The sequence below is a fragment of the Staurois parvus genome, unplaced genomic scaffold (genome assembly GCF_062004578.1).
Source record: "Staurois parvus isolate SC_StPar_1 unplaced genomic scaffold, SC_StPar_1.0 ptg000272l, whole genome shotgun sequence".
NCBI lineage: Eukaryota > Metazoa > Chordata > Amphibia > Anura > Ranidae > Staurois > Staurois parvus.
In genome coordinates this window covers 3355838-3379890 of record NW_028318068.1, presented here as the reverse complement: position 1 = coordinate 3379890, position 24053 = coordinate 3355838, and the positions used below count along the sequence as shown (strand labels likewise).

Below are 24053 nucleotides of genomic sequence, written 5' to 3'. Positions count from 1 at the left end.
TTCATGGAGGGAACCATGAATGCCAACATGTACTGTGACATATAAATACAGGTATAAGGCGAGCGCTTATGAGGAAACGTCAAAGCAGCTAGCACAAGAGACAGTGACGGCCAAACTCACAGTACATATATGTATGTAAAAATGAATGCCTGACTGCGAGATAAGATGGCTTTTTTTGAAAGAGTATGGGACCCATGGCTGAGATACCTGTCAAGTTCTCGGTGATTTGGGTCCGTCCATTTAGCCGAGGGGTGAGGGGGGCGCGCCTCCACTTTCATTTTTCTTCCTCCCCCCCCCTTTTTTTTTTTTCTCTTTTCTCTCTCTCTCTTGTCCTACTCCCACTTTTCTATTTTCTTTTTACTTCTGACATTCTACATTTTCTTTAATTAAAGCGGAGCTCCACCCAAAAGGGGAAGTTCCGCTTTAAGGACTGCTCCCCCGCTCCCCATTAAGGATTGGCACCTCTGGGGAGCGGGGGGAAAGCGGGTACCCGAATTTGACAAGTACCCGCTCCCACCTCCGGTCTGATCGCCTAGGAGATCGGAAACGGAAGGTGTCCTCCCTCCCTGTAGTCTTCTGGGAAACGTGACAAGTCCCAGAAGACTACAGGACCATTCATGGTAAGTAAATACTGTTTATATCAGAGTGACGAAACGCGTAGGACGGAGCCTATTGGATGACGTCAGTACGTTCCCTGTGGCTGTCGGCGAGGTGTCCGCGGTGAGCGGGGCTCGTCTATTCTTTTTATCCTGTCGCTTTTATACCAGTGTCAGGTGGACACTTGACTTGTGAGTAATATGAGATTTTAAATAAATATAAACAGTTTTTACTTACTGCACCATCATGCCTTTCCTTTATTTCTGAGTGGTATTGCCATATATTTGGAGGATGATCGATATATAAAGGGTCCTGGCCATATTTCAGAGTGGCTGCAGAGTATTGCTCCTGGTATCTGGATGATTTCAAGCTACAGAGTGTTGCTTCATGATTTGGATTCTCTCATCGCTCCCAGAGCAAATACGCTTGTGCTGATTTATAATTTGATCAGCATTGAGCTCTGGTGAGTTTATTCCATTCATCTGGTGGTGGATTGAGCACGGTGTATTTATATGTTTAAGAAGAAAATTCTTTGGGGAGTTGGACTTTTTTGCACTAATAATAATTTATGGATTGTTTCAGTGGGGAATTTTACATATGTTGAATTTATAGTGTTTGGACTTTTTTGCACAGCATATGGATTTGTGATATAATTTAGCGCATTCCGATTTTTGATTTTTTACTGTGCCAATATTGCTAGCACACAGATATCACAAATAATCACCATAATTTGTCAAACCCGTTCATTTCCTATGATTATCAGCTCCATTTAGTGGCCATAATGTGGTATTTTCCTGAAACACCATATTCATTAGATCAATCATAAATCACTAGATGGAGCTGACTATCATAGGACATATATTGTAAACCTATCACACAAATTACAGGGCGTATTTGTGAATTAAAGGAATGCTTGAGAATTTTTTTTTTTTATAAATAGATCCCTGTGTGTTGCATGATATTCGACAAGGTAAATTTAAAATTCAAAAGACAAAGCAGAAAACTAAAGTAACAAAAACAAAACGTTATTCAAAGACTTTTTTTTATTCAGAAAGATACATTAAACTTCGTAACAAAATATGTCTTAAAGTGGTTATAAATCTCAGATATGAAATATGAACAAAGCATATACCTCTATAGTGTGTACTTGTCCCAATTCAGAGTACTAAGTGTAATTTCTGTCTGCTGCTTCGTTCCTTTGACAAGTTTTCCTGACACCAATAGAAAAATGGTGACAGGAAAGATTGACAGCCTCAGCTCTGTTCCTATGAGCTGTATGGAGGGTGTGTGTGTCTTTTCTCTCCAATCAACTCTCAGAGTTCTTCTCACTGAGCTCTGCAGTGTATAAATTTCAGCTCTCCACCCCCTGATTTCTGAACTCTAAAACAAGCTTTATAAATTCAGCACTTTGAATGGATAAACAGGACAGACGGCTGCAGATAAACGGGTACAACTTGTGTAGGCTTTGTTTAAGGTGTTACTAAACCCACAACAGTAAGATCAGTCTGTATATGTAGTAAAACATGCTTGTTATACTCACTATGGAACTTAAGGGGTTACTCCTCTGCACTGTGTAAAAAGGCTGTTTGGTCCTGTCTTCTCTGCTCCTCCTCTTGTTCAAATGTCCACCTGATAAGACAGACTGAACCTGTATCCACATGTTCAGTTTAGCGTATATTGCTAGAGAGTTTTTTTTTTCTTGAGAGAGTGCATGTGATCAGCACAGGGCCAATCAGCACCGTCCAGACAGAGGTCAAGGGTTTTGCATCCTCCTAGAGCAGAAAGAAAACTCCTCTTTCAAGCTTTAACCAGTGCTATGCTGAAGTCACAAGACTGCTCTAACTGCTGATGAGAAAAGGTATTTAGCAGTTTACATTTACCAAAATAATTGCATTTCCATGTTCTGTGTACTGTGGGAGACCAGATATAGTGAATGCAGGGTCCGGAGAGACCGGATATTGTGAATGCAGGGTCCAGGGAGACCAGATATAGTGAATGCAGGGTCCAGGGAGACCAGATATAGTGAATGCAGAGTCTGGGGAGACCAGATATAGTCTATGCGGGGTCCAGGGAGACCAGATATAGAGAATGCAGGGTCCAGGGAGACCAGATATAGTGAATGCAGGGTCCTGGGAGACCAGATATAGTCTATGCGGGGTCCAGGGAGACCAGATATAGTGAATGCAGGGTCCAGGGAGACCAGATATAGTGAATGCAGGGTCCTGGGAGACCAGATCTAGTCTATGCGGGGTCCGGGGGGACCGGATACAGTGGATGCAGGGTCCGGGGAGTCCCGATATAATGAATGCAGGGTCCGGGGAGAGCGGATATAGTGAATGCAGGGTCCGGGGAGAGCAGATAAAGTGAATGCGGGGTTCAGGAAGACCAGATATAGTGAATGCAGGGTCTGGGGAGACCGGATATAGTGAATGCAGGGTCCGGGGAGAGCAGATATAGTGAATGCAGGGTCCTGGGTTTAGTAACACTTTAATCAATCTGTATCACCTTAGACCAGTCACTTCACTAGGTATATGTAAGGGTTTACTAACCACTTTAAAGTTGCATAACGCCCATATATAAAAAAAAAAAGGGAAACTAAAATGTAATAATAAGGCCCATTCACACTGGGTGGATTCTGCTTGCTCATCGGGGGATCTGTCCAACGATCCCCTACTGAGCAGAGTGGAGTGGGTGGATGACAGGCCCGTTTCAATCCACCAAGCAGAGGGGAAGTATCCCCTTCCATTTGTTGTTGGCGTGTTCGAATGAAGGTAAGACACAAGTCTGTTTACACCCACCGCACCATAGAGCAAAATGGAGGGTCCGCCTGAAAAATGGACAGGCGGACCCAATCAGATTGCTTGTGAAAAAAGTGCCCTAATCTGAAACATGCAAACCAAAAATGATGTGATATCACCTATAAAGATACATTAAACGCTATAGCTTAAAGCGACATAAAGCCAGAGTATATAAAATAATACATTTCAGTGTTTCCTTTTACTGTTTAAAAGCAAGAATATTCAACATCCTAACATGACGCGAATGTAGCTGGAGCAGCGAATGTCACTTTAAACCATTTTAAGATAGCAGTAATAGTTAGGTCCTCCTTAAGGGCATAATTACTTTTTTTTTACTCCCATCTTGAAATGAATATTCGTGATCCAGAAACTCGATGGTATTTCTGAAGCAACCAGTCCTTTTTAGAGCAGATGGTCATAAAGCAGATGTAGATCCCAAAAAGCCCTTGGTACTCCGGGCTGTAAAGTAGCAATTATTTGGAGAGAAGTCTTTTAAAAAGCTTGGTACACAGATGTTCAACAAGGTCCCATGTGCCCTCAGCTTAGTTTAGAATGGGGAGTTCAGATCTGACTTGATTCTGTTGGAAAGGCTCACTGCATCCTCTGGGGGTAGCACCTGTCAGTGTACACAGGAGAGGTCCAAAGGTCCTACTGACTTGTTCTTACTGGTGAACGCCGAAAAATGCCCTTCTAAAAGAGTGCAAAGACCATGGTCCTCTTTAAAGTGAAACCATTACTCTAATCTGTTTTTTTTCATTGGAATTGTAATAGTCAAAAAGTCCTCGGCTAATATCACTTCCTGTCCCATAAAAAAGCTTTCTGCTTGAGTCTTCAGCATGGTCACATCGTCATCTCCTTCCGTAATGAGTCCTGGAGGCTTAAACCTCTGACTGAAGTGATTCAGAACCAGCTTCTTTGCATGACACAAATTTGCAAACTCCGCAGCCATTTTGGGCGTACTATGACCATTTTCCTTGGCTTTCTCCATCTGATCATCATCTAGTGTAGCTTCATGAATAAGAAGGTCAGCCTCCTGGCAAAGCTTAGCAGCTCCCACGGAGGTAACACCTGAGCAGTCTCCAAGTATGCAAATTTTCCTTCCCGGCAAATGGTCCCCCAAGACATCGGAGGGATGGATAATCTGTCCATTCTCCAGTGTAACCGAAGAGCCAAGTTTCAGCTTGCCATAAATAGGACCAGGTTGCACACCTACAAATAAGAACATGGTATTACCATGAGGCTTCTTTTTCACAAACTGCCACATGTGATATTATTATGGGCCACAGCCACCTATACCAACAAAAATGTATCCCAATAAAGCAGACAACCAGTCGAAAAAAAAAAGTTTTTCAGCAATCCCCTACCAACTGTCTGTGCTGCTAGCTTCATTAGTGTGATATATGCTCAACAACTGGGTCTTCCCTCTCCCGGGTCCTTAGCCAGCTGCAAATCCCATATCCTTCCACAGTGCCTCCCAGCTCCCATAGGGGTCACAGTGCCCCCAACTTCCTCTGTGCCCCCAACTTCCCACAATGCAGCCCAACCTGCAGCAGAGTGTCCAGCCCTCCATATTGCCCCCAACCTCCAACAGCGTCCCATAGTACACCTCAACTTCCCACAGTGCTTCCCAATGCCCTCCAGAAACCTCATCCCCTACAGCAGGGATGTCAAACTGGCGGCCCTCCAGCTATTGCAAAACTACAAGTCCCATCATACCTCTATCTTTGGGAGTCATGGTTGTAACTGTCAATCTTGCAATGCCTCATGGGACTTGTAGTTTGGCAACAGCTGGAGGGCCGCCAGTTTGACACCTGTGCCCTACCGGGTCACCAAGTCAGCTCAAATGTCCTCTAACTCACTCCACAATCCCCATCCCCCTCAAAATGACACCCAGCCTCATCCAGAGCCTTCCAGCATTTCAATACATGCTTTACATTCCCATTCTTTAATTGTGTGAGCATAAACTTTACATTTCTACTGTTGGGTCATGTAAGGTTTTGGAAGACTACCTGGCCCTGATTTCAAAAAGCTCGAGAACCACTGATCTATGCTATAGAGTTCCTTCTTCATGAAGAGTGAGACTCAACGTTCTAAAGGTTATTTTCCGTCAAGCCTTTACCTGATCCATTCCACCACTGTGCTAGAAATATTATCATTTCAGAGCTGAAGAGTAAGAATCTTGTGTAGCCAGTGCTGGACTACAGGAACATGGAGTTTACTTTCACTTTCTGAAGTTATGCTGAATGTTGTGTTGCTTTGTCCCTTCCAGCCAGCAGAACTATACCCAGAAAAGCCTATAGATTTCAATGCAGAATGCTAAGGATCATGGGATTGAAGTCCAGGAAGTAAGCGATATTGTGGAACTTATGGAACCTTGCACTTCAATTCCCAAGAGACACTGGGGTAAGGAGTAGCAGGGGAGCTGCCTTTCTGGGACTATCCAGCTAGGTTCTTCCTTTTGGGGCTGAGGGAACTGAAGAGCACATCTGCTGCATACGGCCAGACTGCTGAGAGGCCAGACCAGTGGAGACACATGAGGCAGGTCAGTACAGATCACAGCAACCACATCTGCACTTTTGCCGCAAAGAGACCAGAACATCCTCGCACCCTCTACTTCCTAGCACTGAGTTTCTGGAGGCATTCTGTGGAGAGACTGTGGTGGGCCCTCTTTCTACAGCGAGAATTCACAGCCGAACCACAGGTACTGGCGAGAGAGGGCACTGCCCATTGTTTACACTGCCAACAGGGACTGAGTTACTGGAGGCAGGACAATAAGTATACTGCACCTGTACCACACTGTGCTAATTTACTAAAACTGTTGTCAACTGCACCACCGCTTCCTAAAGGGCCCCAACGATAGCCGACAGAAGAACAACATAAGGGACTGACCCTCCGGTAAAACCACCCTGCAAGTCCCCTTTGTTCCCTTCTCCAGTTTCCTTCATTTCTATGGACAGTGCACATCTAGTCAGTCTTGGCATACTCACCAATAATGCACCTTGGCAGTATAGTTCCTGTGTTTGATAAATCAAGCTTTATTACTACTCACTGCTGCACTTTAGGTGACATTGCTACTGTTGACCTGGACACCAAGTGTCATTTTATGCCTATTCTTTATTGCTATTCACCCTGTATGCTGAATGGTGTTATTATTGTTAATCCATCTCTATGCTTACTTCATTACAAGTGACAGTATATAAAGTTTGCCTTTCTGTTAACTGTTCAGTGCCTGTTTTCTTTGATATAGTACTACTAATGGATACCAAGTCTTACTTTCAGTGATTTTCTGTGATATTGCATGATTTGTACACTCAACCTAGTGTTATCAGAGCAGCTGAAGTCCTTAAAGTGATTGTAAAGGTTTGCCTTTAATTTCTTTAAAATAACAAACACGTCATACTTACCTATTCTGTGCAATGGTTTTGCACAGAGCAGCCCCCAATCCTCCCTTTCTGGGGTTTCCCTTGCTGGTGCTCCTTACATGCTTACTCCCGAGCCCTGCATGTCCATATGCCAATGGCTCCTGCTGCTGTGTCTGAGCCAATGAGGAGCAAGACTCAAACTTTTTTTTTTTTTTTTTTTTTTAAATAGAGGGATTATCTGTCATGGTTTTATTACCCTGTTTGGGAGATTAACCCCATTTGTCCTGGTGATCAAAAGTGAAAGAAAATCCCAAATATTGAGTGGTCATCAGAACAGAACAGGAATACTGGGGAAATCTTTCATTGGGGACACCAATGAGGATTTCCCTCATTATGAAAGGATTTCCTCTCACTTCCTGTTGTGGCTATAGGACAGGAAGGGAAATCTCCCCAATGGAACACATGCTAAAAAACCCAGACAGAGGTTAAAAAAAAAAAAAAAAAAAACCCTCCCTTAGGCCACCAAAAATGAAAAAAAAAATAGTGTCTCAGTTTTACTTGAACAGCCACCATATGCCACGGACAGTGACTGGTGTCTCACTTGCTCTCAGGATCACCAGCCCAACCTTTGTTAGTATTGGCCCCATGGAGCATATGCCCTTTAGCCCATTCCTCCCCTGGTCATAATGGTTGTACACAATGGAGTAAACTTTAAGAAACAATGCCACAAGGTAGACTTTTACCGAGTTCTTTTAGCTTGCTCACGTTGAGTTTGCCTGGCCGGTCCTTCTCAGCAATCACAAACCCAAATGATGGAATACGATGATAAAGCTTGAACGCTTGAACAACAAACTGCTCATTTTCAAAGAGAAGGTAAATTCCATCCCTTGGATCTGCATGAAGAGTCTGCTCTTCCAAGGACGGATTGTTCTTTCCTCCATATCTTGAGAAGTCTCTAAACTCTTCTACTGGACACTGGTCTTCTGAAGGGACCAATTCGTGAACGGAATACGGGAACAATAGCTGTGAGTGAGAGATTTCCAAACTCATGTGGATAAAGTTCCTTAATCCCACAGGACCATAGATGTCTACATGCTGCTTAGATGGATTAGAGCCAGCCTGGAGACTAACCGTACACAGGAAGCCAGGAAGTCCAAACAGATGGTCTCCATGAAGATGAGTGATAAAAATCTTGGTAATTCTGCCTGCAGGCGTGGAACACAACAAAACAAAAATCTTAGCAAAATCAAAGTAACGCTGCACAATTATTATTATTATTACTACATCGAGTTTATATAGCGCCAAAGGGTTTGCTCAGCGCTGTACAATAGGGGGGGGGGGGGGGGACAATACATGGCAAAGTACAACAATAACAAACAACGTACGAGGGGTAAGAGGGCCCTACTCTTTCGAGTTTACAATCTAGGAGGGAGGGGGTAATGGTACAGTAGGAAGTGGCTGAGGGGAATGAGGGGTGGGAGGAAAGAGGGAGAATGGCCGTTAGGTGAGGGTGGGGTAGGCTTCCCTGAAGAGATGGGTTTTGAGGGAGCGCCTGAATGTGAGGAGGGAAGGCGACAGTCTGATGGATTGGGGCAGTGAGTTCCAGAGGATGGGGGAGGACCTGGAGAAGTCCTGCAGTCGTGCATGGGAGGAGGAGACCAGGGAGCAGGATAGAAGGAGGTCCAGTAAGGAGCGAAGGGTACGGGTAGGGCGGTACTTGGGGATCAGGTTGGTGAGGTAGTCAGGGGCAGTGTTGTGAATGGCTTTGTAGGTCAGGGTTAGAAGTTTAAATTTGATGCGTTGGGAAATCGGGAGCCAGTGGAGGGAGAGGCAGAGGGGGGTGGCAGAGGTGGAGCGGCTGGTGAGGTGGATGAGTCTAACCGCTGAGTTCAGGATGGTCTGGAGCGGGGAGAGCCTGCACTGGGGTAGGCCGGTGAGAAGAGAATTGAAGTAGTCAAGGCGTGAGATGATGAGGGAGTGTACTAGAAGTTTGGTGGTGTTAGGGGTGAGGAAGGTACGTATCTTGGCGATGTTGCAGAGGTGGAGCCTGCATGTGTTTGTAAGTGATTTGACATGAGGTTGGAAGGAGAGGTTCGAGTCAGAATGACGCCAAGGACTTTGGCTTGCGGGGCGGGAATGATAGTGGAGTTGTTGGTGATGATGGATAGGATGGGGGGGGGGGGGTGTGGGCAGGGGGAAAGATGAGGAGCTCGGTTTTGGAGAGGTTGAGCTTGAGGAAATGTAGCGACATCCAGTCTGAGATGTCGTTTAAGAGGCGAGTGATGCGGGCGGAGATAGTGGGGGTGAGGAGAGGGGTGGAGAGGTAGATTTGGGTGTCGTCAGCGTAGAGGTGATAGTTGAAGCCGTGGGAGTGTATGAGTTTGCCCAGGGAGGAGGTGTAGATGGAGAAGAGAAGGGGTCTAAGGACAGAGCCTTGGATAATAATAACCTAATAACTAATAGCTTTTCCAAGTTGACTTTAAAGCTGAACTCCAGTCTTCCCTGTGTCTTGCATAGTTGAAGAGACTCTTCTGCATTAAAATTGCTTATTCTGATTTAATTGCACATTGTGAGCTTCTCACAGTGTGCATTAGAAGCTGTAACAGATCGGATAGAGCCTGCCTCATTTCCTGGCTGGAGGACATCCAGCATCATCTAACTCAGCCTTTCTCAACCTTTTCAAAACAGAGGAACCCTTGAAATAACTTTCCAGCCTCAAGGAGCCCCTGCTAAAAAAAAACACTTGTGGTCATTGGAAAGAATGACCCCCTTCAAGATAGATAAAAAAGATCAACGGTGTCAGTGGGAATTTATCTGAGAAGCAGAAATTGTTCATTACTCAAGGAACCGTTTGCAACCTCTTGAAGAGCCCTAGTTGAGGAACCCTAATCTAGCTCTTTTTGTCCTGACTCGCCTCCCTCATTCACTAGATTTATTTTGGTTCTTTCCATTGTGGAGGCTCACCATCAAATGTGTGCATTACATAGGGAAAGCCCACACCTCTAGACTGACATTCACCAATCAAGGCATATTAGTATTTGTATAAGGCAGGCTATCCATGGTGCAAATTTCTTTCCTGCAACCACAAATTGACAGGGGAATCCCTCCCGCAGAGCTATTGTGTTCTCCCACCAAGGGGGTTGGGGGGGGGGGGGGTAGCCATCCCCGCTGGGAGAGGACAGTGATTTTTGCTAGCAGCTATAACAGCCTCTAGCGATAATTGCATGTAAAATCTGGCAGGCTGGTTGTACCCAAGTTGATCGATCAATTTAGGTACATTCAGCCTGCCTATACATGGTTCAAATTTCAGCCGGTTCATGCTGAACCAGCCTGAGATTCGAACCATCTATGGCCAGCTGACAGCCAGCTCACTGTTTTCACCATCACTGAGGGATCTTGAGAGTAGGACTGAGGCAGGGTGCAGTGATATTTTAAGGATAACATCCTACCTGCCCTTCCTGGGGAGGAAAGATCTAGATGGTGCTAGACTAATCTGGAAACAAGGTAGGCTCTTTTTGGGCCGGTTCATACTCGGAATCGTACAGGATTCATATGTGCGTCATACTTTGAGCCCATTTGAAAGGTCAAATTGCACTGCACCAAGAGTAGTGCACGCACTACTCTGGGAAATGCACGGAGTTTGCGACCTGCCTTTGTGGTGTCATTAACTTAACACCGACACTCGCTATAGATTACAACTGCAATGTGTTGTGAACGTGGTGCGGGAATCGTGTACGGAAAGCAGGTCATCAGCATTTTGTTCTAGGGTGAACGGGGCCTTTGACTTGAGAAGTGCACAGGCAGTTACCTATAGAGCCTGCAGTGGAAAATGCAATACATGTCATTAATGAATACAGAGCTGTATTATGACAGGTGCTGCTGTCAAATGCTGCATTGTGCATTCAAACGTAGTGGTGTTCAATCACTGTGATTGGTCTGTTTCACCTTTAAATGAAGGGCCTCAAATTGCATCGCAATGAACCGCATAGGAAAGTGCAGCGTATTCCTGTTCAATCCCTAGTGTGAACCGGCCCTTAGTGCAAATTGCTGTTGTGAACCCATTGTGCAGATTCTCCCATTACCTCTGGGGTGGGGTTTAGCTTAACTAGCTCCTGCCCGGCCAATAGCAAACTGATGGCCGGGCGGGCCTTTCGTCCCTCTGGGTGGACATCATATGGTGTTCTCCCAGTCACGCCGCTCACATAGTGATTGGTGGTGTGCTGTGTCCCTCGGACACAGAGCATCACCTATCAGGGTAAAGAGCCAATGGCATTGGTTCTTTACCGTGTGATCAGCTGTGTCCAAATGACGTTGTCACTGTCTGAGGAAAGGAAAGCAGATAACTGGCTTTCCTGTGACAGTGGACATTTATATTGATCATTAGGGCGCTGATCATCAGTGCAGCATATCAGTGCCCATCAGTGCAGCCTTATCAGTACAGCATCATCAGTGTCTGTTCATCAGTGCCCATCAATGCAGCATCAACAGCGCCCATCAGTGCAGCCTCATTGGTGCCCATCAGTGCAGCCTCATCAGCGCCCATCAATGCAGCCTCATCGGTGCCCATCAGTGCAGCCTCAACGGCGCCCATCAGTGCAGCCTCATTGGTGCCCATCAATGCAGCCTCATCAGCGCCCATCACTGCAGCCTCAGCAGCGCCCATCACTGCAGCCTCAGCAGCGCCCATCACTGCAGCCTCAGCAGCGCCCATCACTGCAGCCTCAGCAGCGCCCATCACTGCAGCCTCCATCAGCGCAGCCTCAGCAGCGCCCATCAGCGCAGCCTCAGCAGCGCCCATCAGCGCAGCCTCAGCAGCGCCCATCAGCGCAGCCTCAGCAGCGCCCATCAGTGCAGCCTCAGCAGCGCCCATCAGTGCAGCCTCATCAGCGCCCATCAGTGCAGCCTCATCAGCGCCCATCAGCGAAGAAGAAAATGTACTTACTAATTTGTATAACAGAAAGTAAGAGAATTTTCCATCTTTTTTCATTTAACAAAAAACTTGAAAACCCAGTGGTGATTGATTACATACCATCAAAAGAAAGCGTGTGAACAAAATTTAGCTTGGGTACAGTGTTGCATGACCGCGCAATTGTCGTTCAAAGTGTGACAACGGTGAATGCTGAAAATTGGCCTGGGCAGGAAGGGGGTGAAAGTGCCCGGTATTGAAGTGGTTAAGTTCTAGAATAGGATTCACCAATATGCTTTGCAGTTAATATTTTCTAGCTGCAGAAGTATCGGCTTGCTGTACAATGGCCCTGTCAGAGCTGTTGTGTGGGTGCGGAGGATACGTCACAGCCTCTCGTGCTCACTGCACCTGCCGCTTTCTGCAGACATGGTGACAGCTGTGCTATACGCACTTCGTAAAACTTAATAAGCAAGCAGGCAACACATGGTGGAGAACATTAGCTCTGCAGGGTTTGCATTTCATTACATTGGTTTAGGGTTGCTATGAAAATAGATGTCAAATAAATAATTATTTCTCAACTAGGGGGATGGGGGCTGCATTGGTTCTGCACATATCCGATGACTCCCGTTCACCCATGCCAGAAACCGAAATATTACTGAAAGTTTAACTACCATCATTCACAATAATATTCACCACCTATAATAAAAAATGTATCGCTGTCACAAACCCATCCTTACCCTTAACCCGTTCTTTTACTTTCTTTGCATATCTTTCTAGGCCTGAGGATTAGTTATCTCCCCCCCCCCCCCCCCCCACAAATTATATGTTTTCGGACAACAGAGACCTCAGAGAACAAAATGCTGGTAGTTCCAAATTTTTACATTTAACAATACTTCAGTTTGTTAGGCGCAATTTTCAGCAAAAAATGTACACCCAAGTTAACCATTTGAGCTCTGTAGGTTGTAACCCCTTCATGACCTAGCTATTGTTCCTATTTAGCACTGCACTACTTTAACTGGTAATTACGTGGTCATGCAACGTTGTACCCAAGCAAAATTTGTCTTTTTTTTTTCCCACACAAACAGAACTTGTAATGTTTCACATGACTGTCATATGCCTTTAAGTGTTCTCTATATTTTGTCTCTGCTCCTCCCTTTCCTCTGGTTTAGTTAATGCTGTATAGATAGCTCCACCCCTTTCACCAGTAAGGCATTTCAGCTTCAAGCCTCATGTCATGAAGCAGATCACATTATGATCTTTTGATCTATCCGATGTTCATTGTTGTAACATTCTCTTAGTTTATGGAATAAACTTCACAAGATCTACAAGATGTCTTCTGGATCAAGTCACTGGCTGTGTTATTCAACTAAGATTGGAGTTATCGCTATCTCATCACAACTGTAAGTTACAGAGATCACACTTTCAATGCTTAGATTGGATAGACAGAACAGAGCTTTCTTTTGGTGGCATTTGATCACCGCTGGGTTAATTTTTTTGTAATATAAATGAAAAAAAGATGACTTTTTTTTTTTTTACTTTCTGCTATAAATCATATCCAATAAAAAAAAAATGTTAAAAATCAAAATTTCTTGATAAGTTTTGGCCAAAATGTATTCTGCTATACACTCACTGGCCACTTTATTAGGTACACCTTGCTAGTGCCAAGAAAATATCCCCCACACCATTACATCACCACCACCAGCCTGAACCGTTGATACAAGGCAGGATGGATCCACCATACCATGACACCACGACCAGCAGCCTGAACCATTGATACAAGGCAGGATGGATCCACCATACCATGACACCACGACCAGCAGCCTGAACCATTGATACAAGGCAGGATGGATCCACCATACCATGACACCACCACCAGCAGCCTGAACCATTGATACAAGGCAGGATGGATCCACCACACCATGACACCACCACCAGCAGCCTGATCTGTTGATACAAGGCAGGATCCATGCTTTTATGTTGTGTATGCCAAATTCTGACAATACAATCTGAATTTCCCAGCAACCAGTCTGCCCATTCTCCTCTGACATCAACAAGGCATCTTCATCCACACAACTGCCGCTCACTGGATATTTTCTCTTTTTCAGACCACCAGCAATTTTTGAAATACTCAGACCAGCCCGTCTGACACCAACAACCATGCCACGTTCAAAGTCACTTAAATCCCCTTTCTTCCTCATTCTGATGCTCGGTTTGAACTTCAGCAAGTCGTCTTCACCACGTCTAGATGCCTAAATGCATTGAGTTGCTGTTATGTGATTGGCTAATTAGCAATTTGTGTTACCAAGCAATTGAACAGGTGTACCTAATAAAGTGGCCAGTGAGTGTATGTCTTTGGTAAAAAAAAGAAATCCCAATAAGTATATACTGATTTGTTTGCATGAAAATTATACCGTCTACTAACTATGGGATATTTGGATTTTTATTTATTTATACTAATAATGGCGGGGATCAGCGACTTGTAGTGGGATTGTGATAGTGCGGCGGGCAATCTGCCACTGACGCTGAGGAGAACTGAGTAACTGGCACTGACATCTCCAGTGACACTTATACAGTGATCAGTGACATTATACACTGTCACTGTACTAAAGACACTAGCTGGGAAGGGGTTAACATATAGGGCGATCAAGGGGTTAAATGTATGCCTAACAATGTGTAATGTGTGTATTATGTGCTGCTTTTACTAATAGACATCTTTGTTTCTCATTCCTGCTTTGCAGGGATGAGAAACAGAGAGATCACTGCCTCTGTACAGAGCTCTGTGTTGATTGTCTACACAGGGCTCTGGGCTGCGATTGCAAATAGCCGTTCAGCAGGTCTGGGCCATGAATCATTGGCTGGGACCTGCTGACCGACTTTCACTGTTTACACAGCGGGAGTAGGCGAGCTTGGGTGTGCGCCTGAAACCCGGAAGCGGACAGCAACGTACCGGTACAGTGCTCAGTGGGATTCTATTCCAATACTGGGAATGAGATAGCGGAGATACACTGGACAGGTGGAGAGGGCATCAGTTCTGTGTGTTCCTCCCAAATGCAAAATGTGACAGTAGTGGTGTACATTGACTTGGGGGCTCAAGAGAGTTAACTAGAGTTCAGTCACCAGTTGGAGTGTGCACGGTGTATGGACATTTTTGAGTCAGAAGTCCGCCTTTAGGTTGAGTTATCCCTGAAAGCGACTTCCGCCCTGTCCCAGGGAATTGGTGACCATGGCACAGGTAAAGGTGCCTGATATGACCTGTCCTAGGTGTCCAGCAGAGCCCAGAAGAACCCACCCCGGGGTAGGCCTTTTATGCGACCCTTACTTGGTGCCCAATGTGGATGGGAACATGGAGAAGATACCACCTTACCCACCCTACAGACTGGAGAAACCATCAAATCCAGCAGCTTCTGAGAGGGTCATTGCTACCTGTGTTTAATTTAGGAGGTTAGCTAATAGACAGTCCTGGAGCAGTTTCTTCTGCTGTTGAAATTGGACTGAATTAGCTAATATACATTAGAAATCCTGGAGACATTTGCTGTGTTGCTGGAAGCGGACAGAACTCCTTGCTATCAGTGTGAGATGAGAAATGTAAATCTGCACCTTTCTTTATGCATCTCACCACAAAGTAGGGTATCCACCTCCACCATTCTCCTTAGACTTTGAAGCAGAACTCCAGGAAAAAAATAATAATAGACAAGTAAAATTAAGAAAAATACTTTTTTTTGCTGCATTACCTTCAATCCAGAGCTGCCCCCCCAACACACATAGTATCTCCTTTCCCCACTATATGTCCTAAGTCTTCCTATTTAAATGAGGCTGGACACTTTCTCTGAGCCTAGACTGCCATGGACATACCCCCAGTAGGGCATCATCATGCTGACCTGGGGTCATTACTGGTGTGTGTCACGATTGCAAGATCGCCACCACCAACATGCGACAATCTCACGATCGCTGCCACCAATATGTCACGGATCGCATGACCGCGACGTCCAATATGTCACGATCGCGGCGTCAGACCCCAGACCTTCTCACCAAACTCGTGACCAAAGGACTGGCCGATCTAAAACCGCGATGTGACGTGCGTAACAATGCACACCCAGCTGCACCCTGCACAACGATTTTCCAGCTAATGGACAACAGTTCGATGTGCCGTCAGCCTGAGCGATTGTTACTGGGTAAGTTTATTTACACAACTAACCCTTTCACACTGCCACCACCTCCTTTTTGTACAGAGAAAGAGGAAACTCGCATTATCAGGTAATACACTAAAATGATTGAAATAATTGTCTGTATAAAACGGTCCACAGGCCGGTTATACAGAGATTAAAACAAACAGTAGCGTCTCTTCAAAGGCAGGGATTCGTGAATTGCGATTAAAAGCTATAGAAACAGTTCAACACTTTCAGAAAGGAAGATTTATTACTAAAAGGTCAAACAGGGTGCAATAAAAATACTTACAGAAAAAAGATGTAATTAAGATATATATATACAGATATAAAGAACCATTGCACAGCAAAGAGATAATAGGAAGGAAGTTAAAGGGTTAAGTTACTTGCCAGTACGCCTTGGTTTGTAAGCAGATCCAAGTTGCAGAGCGAAAGGGTCTCCCCAGGTGGTATTGATGTTAAAATGGGAGATGTCTTTAACTTAACTTCTTTAGGCCTGCTAGCCTGTTTTTTAAAGTCCCCCAGCAGGAGTGTGGCTCTGAGTAACTGACCAATACTCTGTTTAGGGAGGGATTGGCAGGCGGAACCCAAAATTAGAACCAGCATCTTTCATAATTCATATTCTGGCCTATAACTTCCCAGCCGCACAAGCGACAATCTCTCCGCGGGTATTTTATTACACAGACAAGTCTGAGGATTATTTAGATATGAATTATGAAATTGTACGTTACACGGTGTACGAGTTCTATGTTTTGGCTCCCCTGATGATCTGAGGTGGACGAGTGACCCATCAAAAACGTTGGTCTGCGCATTGGCAATCAGACGAGGTGCCCGGTTTTATGCAAGTCTTCCATATTCCAAGATATGAAACACAGGGGAAAAACTGATTTTACCAGAAGTTATCTGATCCTGCCACCTACGCTGAGCTAGGTTTTATGAGGTTACAATCTTTTTCAAATCCTGGGAACGCTGCCTTATCTCTGTTACGAGGTGAGAAATTACAAAAAGGTTCTTGGGCAGAGAGGCTCTGTCTCTCTTGGGGGCTTTGTAGCTCTGGGCCCCCTGCTGCTCTAGCCTGCCAGTGACCCACAACCAGATGTCTCTGTGGCTGAACAGAGAGGAAAGGGGGGAGGATGCAGGAAAATATATTTCAGGATGGTTAGTCCCTTCGCCAAGATGGAGGTTGAAACCAAAATGGTTGAACCGCGTCCATCTCTGATGCGCGCTTTTGCTACAGTGTGCTGTTCAATGCAAAACTAAGGACTCCCCAAAATCTGTTGTTGAACTTTATAAGTCGGCTTTTTCACCTCAGTCTACTCACCTGCTTTAAGGAGGCTTTTCATGATCTGAGTCTGCGTACCCTCTCCACAGTCAAACAGCCAACATTCTCCTTCTGTCCGGAACACGACAGCCGAGGCCCCTCTGCAAGGAGATGGATAGGCAGATCCAGTGCCTAGGAAGGTGATGTCCATAGACATGTCGGCTAAAATTAACGTTCACCTTAGAGGGATCCTGTGGGGGGAAAAAAAAGATTGTAAAGTGCTTACTAATCTGCAGCAAGTATTAAGTCCATGGAGGGAGCGCTGTTCTTTATGCTGCCAATTGCAACAAAACATTGTGCTGTCCGGTGCAGTTGTATAAATGGGTGCATAGACTTCTCTACATCTGTGGACAGGTCATGGGTGTGCACCCCAAAGCTCAAACACACAAGTGTGTGTATATAACACATCAGATCTCAATGGGGAAACATCTCCTGCTGGATATCTATACTGATATGGACGGGGTAATGTGTTAGGAACGTAAGGATGCCCCATTGTTTGATGGAAATTAAAATGATCGAACTACAGAGGACTGAATTCAAAGACACCCCGAAAATCAAAGTGAAAAAATTATGCAGCCGGTGAGTCCATTTTGCTGAAATGTCATTGCAGCAACTCAGAATGGTCCTCAGTAGTTTGTATGGCTACCATGTCTTTGTATGTATGCCTGACAATGTCGGGGAATGCTCCTAATGAGACGACGGATGGTGTCCTGGGGTATTTCCTCCCAGATCTGGACCAGGGCATCACTGAGCTCCTGGACAGTCTGAGGTGCAACCTAGCGGCGTCGGATGGACCAAAACATGATATCCCAGAGGTGTTGTATTGGATTCAGGATTCAGGCGAGCAAGGGGGCCATTCAGTGGTATCAATTCCTTCATCTCCAGGAACTGCCTGCATACTCTCGCCACATGGGCATTGTCGTGCACCAGGAGGAACCCAGGGCCCACTGTACCAGCAAAAGGTCTGACAATGAGTCCAAGGTTTTCATCCCGATACCTAAGTCAGGGTGCCATTGTCTAGCCTGTAGAGGTCTGTGTGTCCCTCCATGGATATGCCTCCCCAGACCATCACTGACCTACCATCAAAACGGTCATACTGAACGATGTTACAGGCAGCATAACATTCTCCATGGCTTCTCCAGACCCTTTCACGTCTGTCACATGTGCTCAGGGTGAACCTGCTCTCATCTGTAAAAAGCACAGGGTGCCAGTGGTGGACATCCCAATTCTGATGTTCAATGGCAAATGCCAATTGAGCTCTATGGTGCCGGACAGTGAGCACAAGGCCCACTAGAGGACATCGGGCCCTCAGGCCACCCTCATGAAGTCTGTTTCTGATTGCATGGTCAGAGACATTCACACCAGTGGCCTGCTGGAAGTCACTTTGTAGGGCTCTGGCAGTGCTCATCCTCTTCCTCCTTGCACAAAGGAGCAGATACCGGTCCTGCTGATGGGTTAAGGACCTTCTATGGCCCTGTCCAGCTCTGCTAGAGTAACTGCCTGTCTCCTGGAATCTCCTCCATGCTCTTGAGACTGTGCTGGGAGACACAGCAAACCTTCTGGCAATGGCACGTATTGATGTGCCATCCTGGAGGAGTTGAACTGCCTGTGCATACTCTGTAGGGTCCAGGTACGGCCTCATGCTACCAGTAGTGACTCTGACCCTAGCCAAATGCAAAACTAGTGAAAAACAGTCAGAAAAGATGAGTAGGGAAAAAAATGTCAGTGGCCTCCAGCTGTAAAACCATACCTGTTTTGGGGGTCATCTCATTGTTGCCCATCTAGTGCACCTGTTGGTAATTTCATTAACACCAAAGCAGCTGCAACTGATTAACAACCCCCTCTGCTACTTAACTGATCGAATCAATATCCCAGGAGTTTCATTGACTTCATGCTAGACTGTTTAAAAAGTGTTCCTTTCATTTTTTTTTAGATTATATATATATATATATATATATATATCAAAGGCAGTCAATGGGGGGTCTTTCCCACAGTGAAAGAGAAGTGCACAAGCACGTCTCTTATGGCGGAGCTGGTCAGTGGGAGATCTTTCCCACCTCCCTGCCGACACACAGAGCAATAATTCCAATGCGCACAGGGTCATTAGGGTGTGCCGGTGTACCCAGGCACATCCGGCACACCCCGTGCACATGCCTATGGTACAGATGCATACAAAACTACACACTTCAGTAATGTGCAGTAAGACGCATCATTTACCACATTAACACAAGGCCATGAATAAGATCTTTCATTACTCTGGGTCCTTCGCAAGCTCTCGGTGATTGGATCCTCCACTGAATCTGAGCCGAACGGGACAAACGTCAGTTTTTAGTGCCCTTTCCGTTTGTGTCTGCGTTTACACAGCGGACAGACCCGTGACGGCTCTATGGGGGGCTAGATGTAAACAGACTTGTGTCCGTTTACTAAAGGCTACCTCCAATTTGTCACGTTTAGGTTCAGAAAGACGGACGTGGACAGACTCGGAGGTAGGTGGGTGTAAATGGTCAGAAGTCTGTTTACATCCAGCCGCCCATAGACCCACGTGGAGCTTCCGATCGGGTCTACCGGAAAAACTGACAGGTGGACCTGATCAGAAATCCTGTGTGAAAGGGCCCCACGTCTGCTGCGCTTGGTCTATAAATCGCCTTACAGGCCAGTCTAGGAAAGCAAATGTGCCATTCACACCATTTGTGCTGCAGTCCTACGCAGTACATGCTGGGCTAGCGAAAATGCTGCAGGATCGGCTTTTAGTCAGTTATGTATGTTTTTAGGCACCACAACGAGCCACCCTGGTCTGAATGGCAACCATCTATATTCCAGCAGTGGTCAACTTACCGTATGTAGGGGGCCTTAAAGCCATATTAAACCCCAAACCAAAACTGTAATATATTGCAGCTTACCAATCATTAGACATGGTGTCTGCATTAGTTTTCTTTTTTTTTTAGGCTTTTTCCCTCTGCCTTCACCTGGTGATCTGGCCAGTAGCACACCTCTTGTATTAGAGCGCCCCCACTCTGGATGAAGGAGCACAGGGGGCACCTTCGGACAGCAGCATTGTCAGTCTGGGGGGGAGGGGAGTGTTAGAATTACTAGCAGATTTAGATACACTAACAAATTGAAGCCAAATTCCAGCTCACACTGTAGTTTCACAAGAAGTTACAGCAACATTTTTTTTTTTCCTTTTGAGATAAAGGTTTTGCATAAATAAATTAAAGCTGATCATTGTAAGCACCCCTGCCAGTGGTAAATGGTTTGTCTCAACACGCTTAAAGTGAACAAAAGGGAGCAAATAAGAGAAGTGTATTGTTAGAGATGGGGGGAGTGTTGGATGGACTAGCAGATATAGATATACTAACACATTGAAGCCAAACTCCAGCTAACTCTTCAGTTACACAAGGAGCACACACAGCAACAGCTTATATTTCTTTTGAGATAAAGGATTTATATGAATAAATAAAAGATGATTATTGTAAGCACCCCTGTCATTGGTAAATGGTTTGTCTCAACCCTCTAACTGCTACATCCGCAGGACAGCTTGTTCTGTTCAAAGGCAACAGACGTACTGGCCAGATCACTAGGTAAAGGGTTCAGGAGGGCAGTATTTTCAACACGAAAACAAAAACGAAGGACACGGGGACAGGACCTTAAACTGACTGGAGGAATGTTCAAAACTAATCTCAGAAAGTATTATTTTACTGAAAGAGTAGTTGATGCTCGGAATAGACTTCCAGCAGAGGTAGTGAGCCGGCCAGCAGTAGATGGCTTCCAACATGCTTGGGACAAGCATAGATCTATACTCAGACAAAAAACAGTTAAAAAAAAAATAAAAAAAACCCAAATATAAAACAAAACAAAAAAAAACAACCCCACACCCCCCCCAAAAAAAAACAAAAAAAACCCCAAATATAAAACAAAACAAAAAAACAAAAAAAACCCCAAATATAAAAAAACAAAACAAAAAAACAACCCCCCCAAAAAAAACCAAAAAAAAACCCAAATATAAAACAAAAAAAAAAAAAAAAACAACCCTCCCCCCCAAAAAAACAAACAAAAAAACACAAATATAAAACAAACAACCCTCCCCCCCCCAAAAGAAAAAAAAAAGGGGCAGACTCGATGGACCACTCGGTCTTTTTCTGCCCTCACTTTTCTGTTTCTATAAAAATAGAAGAAAAAGCCTAAAAAAAGAAAACTAATGCAGCCACCACATCTAAGAATTGGTAAGCTGCAATGTAATGAATGTTTGCTTTTTAGCCTTGGTTCACACCGGAGTGATTTGGAACTGTCAAGAATCGCATGACAAGTCGAACCCCATCGCCAGCAATGGAACCAAATCGCCATGACTCATGTCGCAGCAACTTTTAAAAAGGTTCACGCACGACTTTTTTCTGATTTCACTGTAACTTGCATGGACTTCTGAAGTTGCAATTAGGTGCAAATTGCACTGATCTGTATCTTTGAAATCGCGCCGAAGTAGCATGATCTCAAAGCTGTACTGGTGTGAACCAGGGCTAAGTACTGCTTTACTCCTGGTACACATCTGTGAGGGTGGTGCCGCTGCGGATCCGCACAAAAATCCGTGCAGCCGCACCACCCGCACAGAGAAATGCGGACCCGCGGGCGGGTGCTATTAGTTCTAATAGCACGCCGCCCGCACTGGAAATCGCAAACCTACTGGGAACTGAGGTTCTCATGCGGGCTGCGTTTTTCAAAGAAGTGCAGGGACTTCTCTGCGTGTCCATTCAAATGAATGCGCTCTCGTGCCCGCGCTAAACACGGAGTGAATGTGAATGTCAGTGTCCTAACACGTGGGATTTGCTGCAGCGCATTTCCTAGTTTCTTAGTACTTGCAATATTTTTTGTGCAGTTTTGTTGCCGATTTCACATACATAAAATAATGAAAATCGCTCTGCAAATTGCAAGAAATCATTGAAAATCTTCACAAGTCACTGGTCACACTGCTGCGATTTAAAATCGCATGATTTGTGTGCGACTTTAGGTGCGATTTCTGAAGACTTTATTGCCACTTGTGAAGATTTTCAACGATTTCTTGCAATTTGCAGTGCGATTTCCATTGTATTCTATGGATGTGAAATCGCAACAAAACTGCAGAAAAAGTAATGCATGAACTACTTTAGAAACCGCGTTGCAGCAAATCGCACATGTTAAGACCCTGACATTCACATTCATTAGATGCGATTTCAATTCCCAAATCACACCTGAAAGCGCACTGGTGTAACCGGGCACTAAGACCCTGGTCGCACTGGGTGCGACTTGGCATGCGATTTGCATGCCAAGCGGCTTGCAAATCACATGCCAAGCTGCTCCCTATTTTCCGCAATTCGGTCATATCGGTGCGATTCTGACTTGGTTGGAGCTGCACAGATTTCTAAAGTAGTACATGTACTACTTTTGGTGCGATTTGCATAGTCAGATGTCTTACAAATCGCACCGGAAATTGGTATCTCACCAAACTTTGAAATCGTGCGACTTCACTGTAAGTCGCATAATTTCAAAGTCAGGCTTGATATGATCGGGATGTAATAAATATGAATGTCCTCACACGTGCGATTTGCTGCAGCGCGCTTTCTAAAGTAGTTCTTGCATTTCTTTTTCTGCAGTTTTGTTGCGATTTCACATACATAGAATATAATGGAAATCGCACTGCAAATTGCAAGAAATCGTTGAAAATCTTCACACAATTGCAATTTAAAGAACGCACGATTTCTGAAGACTTTACTTGTGAAGATTTTTATCAATTTCTTGCAATCTTCAGTGCGATTTCCATTATATTCTATGGATGTGAAATCGCAACAAAACTGCAGAGAAAGTGATGCAAGAAGTACTTTAGAAATCACGCTGCAGCCAATCGCACGTTAAGACCCTGACATTTACATTCATTAGGTGCCATTTCAATTCCCAAATCGCAATGGTACGACCGGGTAGTAGTCTTTAGAAATTGCGCTGAAATTGCACACAGATCGCAGCAGTGTGACCGATGACTTAAGGCGCACGCAGGAACGCACCCCGAAGATTTGAAGGGGCCCTTACAAACAAAGCATTTGGCATTTATGCACTGCGACCCTAGATACCGATGCTGTCCTATGAAGCCAATCAGGGACAGCCATTATCTTCTATGTAATTTGGAGGCAGCTACCCGTACTCTTCTATTCCTCCTTTCCTCGTATTACCGCCCCCCTCCACCGATCACACAGCCCCCCACTTACTGCACACAACCTTCGCTTCCTGAAGACTGCAGAAACCACGTGTCTCTTCTAGGAGCAGGAAGTCAGCCATATTGCTACACCCATAGCACCCAGGTCGGCCATCTTTCTACACCCAGACGCTTTTTTTTTTCCGGCTGAGACTGTAAAAGATGGAGTGCTGCTGCTGTATAATGACAAGGACACCCGTTACCTCATATACACCGGAAGACATTATAGAATATTAGACAGACAGATAGATAGAAGGACCAGAGCATGCCTGGCCTTGTTTCCTGGTAGAACTACAAGTCCCAGCAGGCAGAACATCTCGGGATTATGTCCCTCGTGTTTTCCTCTGTTGGATCCACCTTACCCCTCTTTCCTTCAGCTCGGGTTCACATATATGCGGTGCGATATATCGCACGTGATTCGCACAGGAACCGCACCGCATTCGCCTGCAATTCACATGTGATTTGTGTGTGGTGCGATCGGAGTCGCATATTATGTATGGCTCTAATAACACCGCACCCGCACCAAAAACATGCAGGACCCTTTGTTAAGTCTGCACTAGAATCGGATCACACCTATGCGATCTGATTCTGCACATCGCACCGCATTTTCCAGACCGCTTTTGGGGTGTTGTTAACATACACACCCGCAGCAGTGCGCATGAAGGGGGTGCGATTCTGATGCGGCGTGGAAT

At 45.2% G+C, this 24053-nt stretch overlaps 1 protein-coding gene across 1 annotated transcript; it reads right to left on the bottom strand.

Annotated features, from left to right (window-relative positions):
- Nucleotides 1–1622: 1622 nt before the first annotated feature.
- Nucleotides 1623–23480, bottom strand: ELAC1 (elaC ribonuclease Z 1). Its single transcript, XM_089681613.1, has 4 exons — nucleotides 23375–23480; nucleotides 17148–17338; nucleotides 7501–7962; nucleotides 1623–4604 (listed from the first exon to the last, which is right to left on the bottom strand). Exons 2-4 carry the CDS (start codon nucleotides 17302–17304, stop codon nucleotides 4129–4131), a joined length of 1095 nt encoding a protein of 364 aa, XP_089537739.1. The 5' UTR covers nucleotides 17305–17338; nucleotides 23375–23480; the 3' UTR covers nucleotides 1623–4128.
- Between the last annotated feature and the right edge of the window lie 573 nt (nucleotides 23481–24053).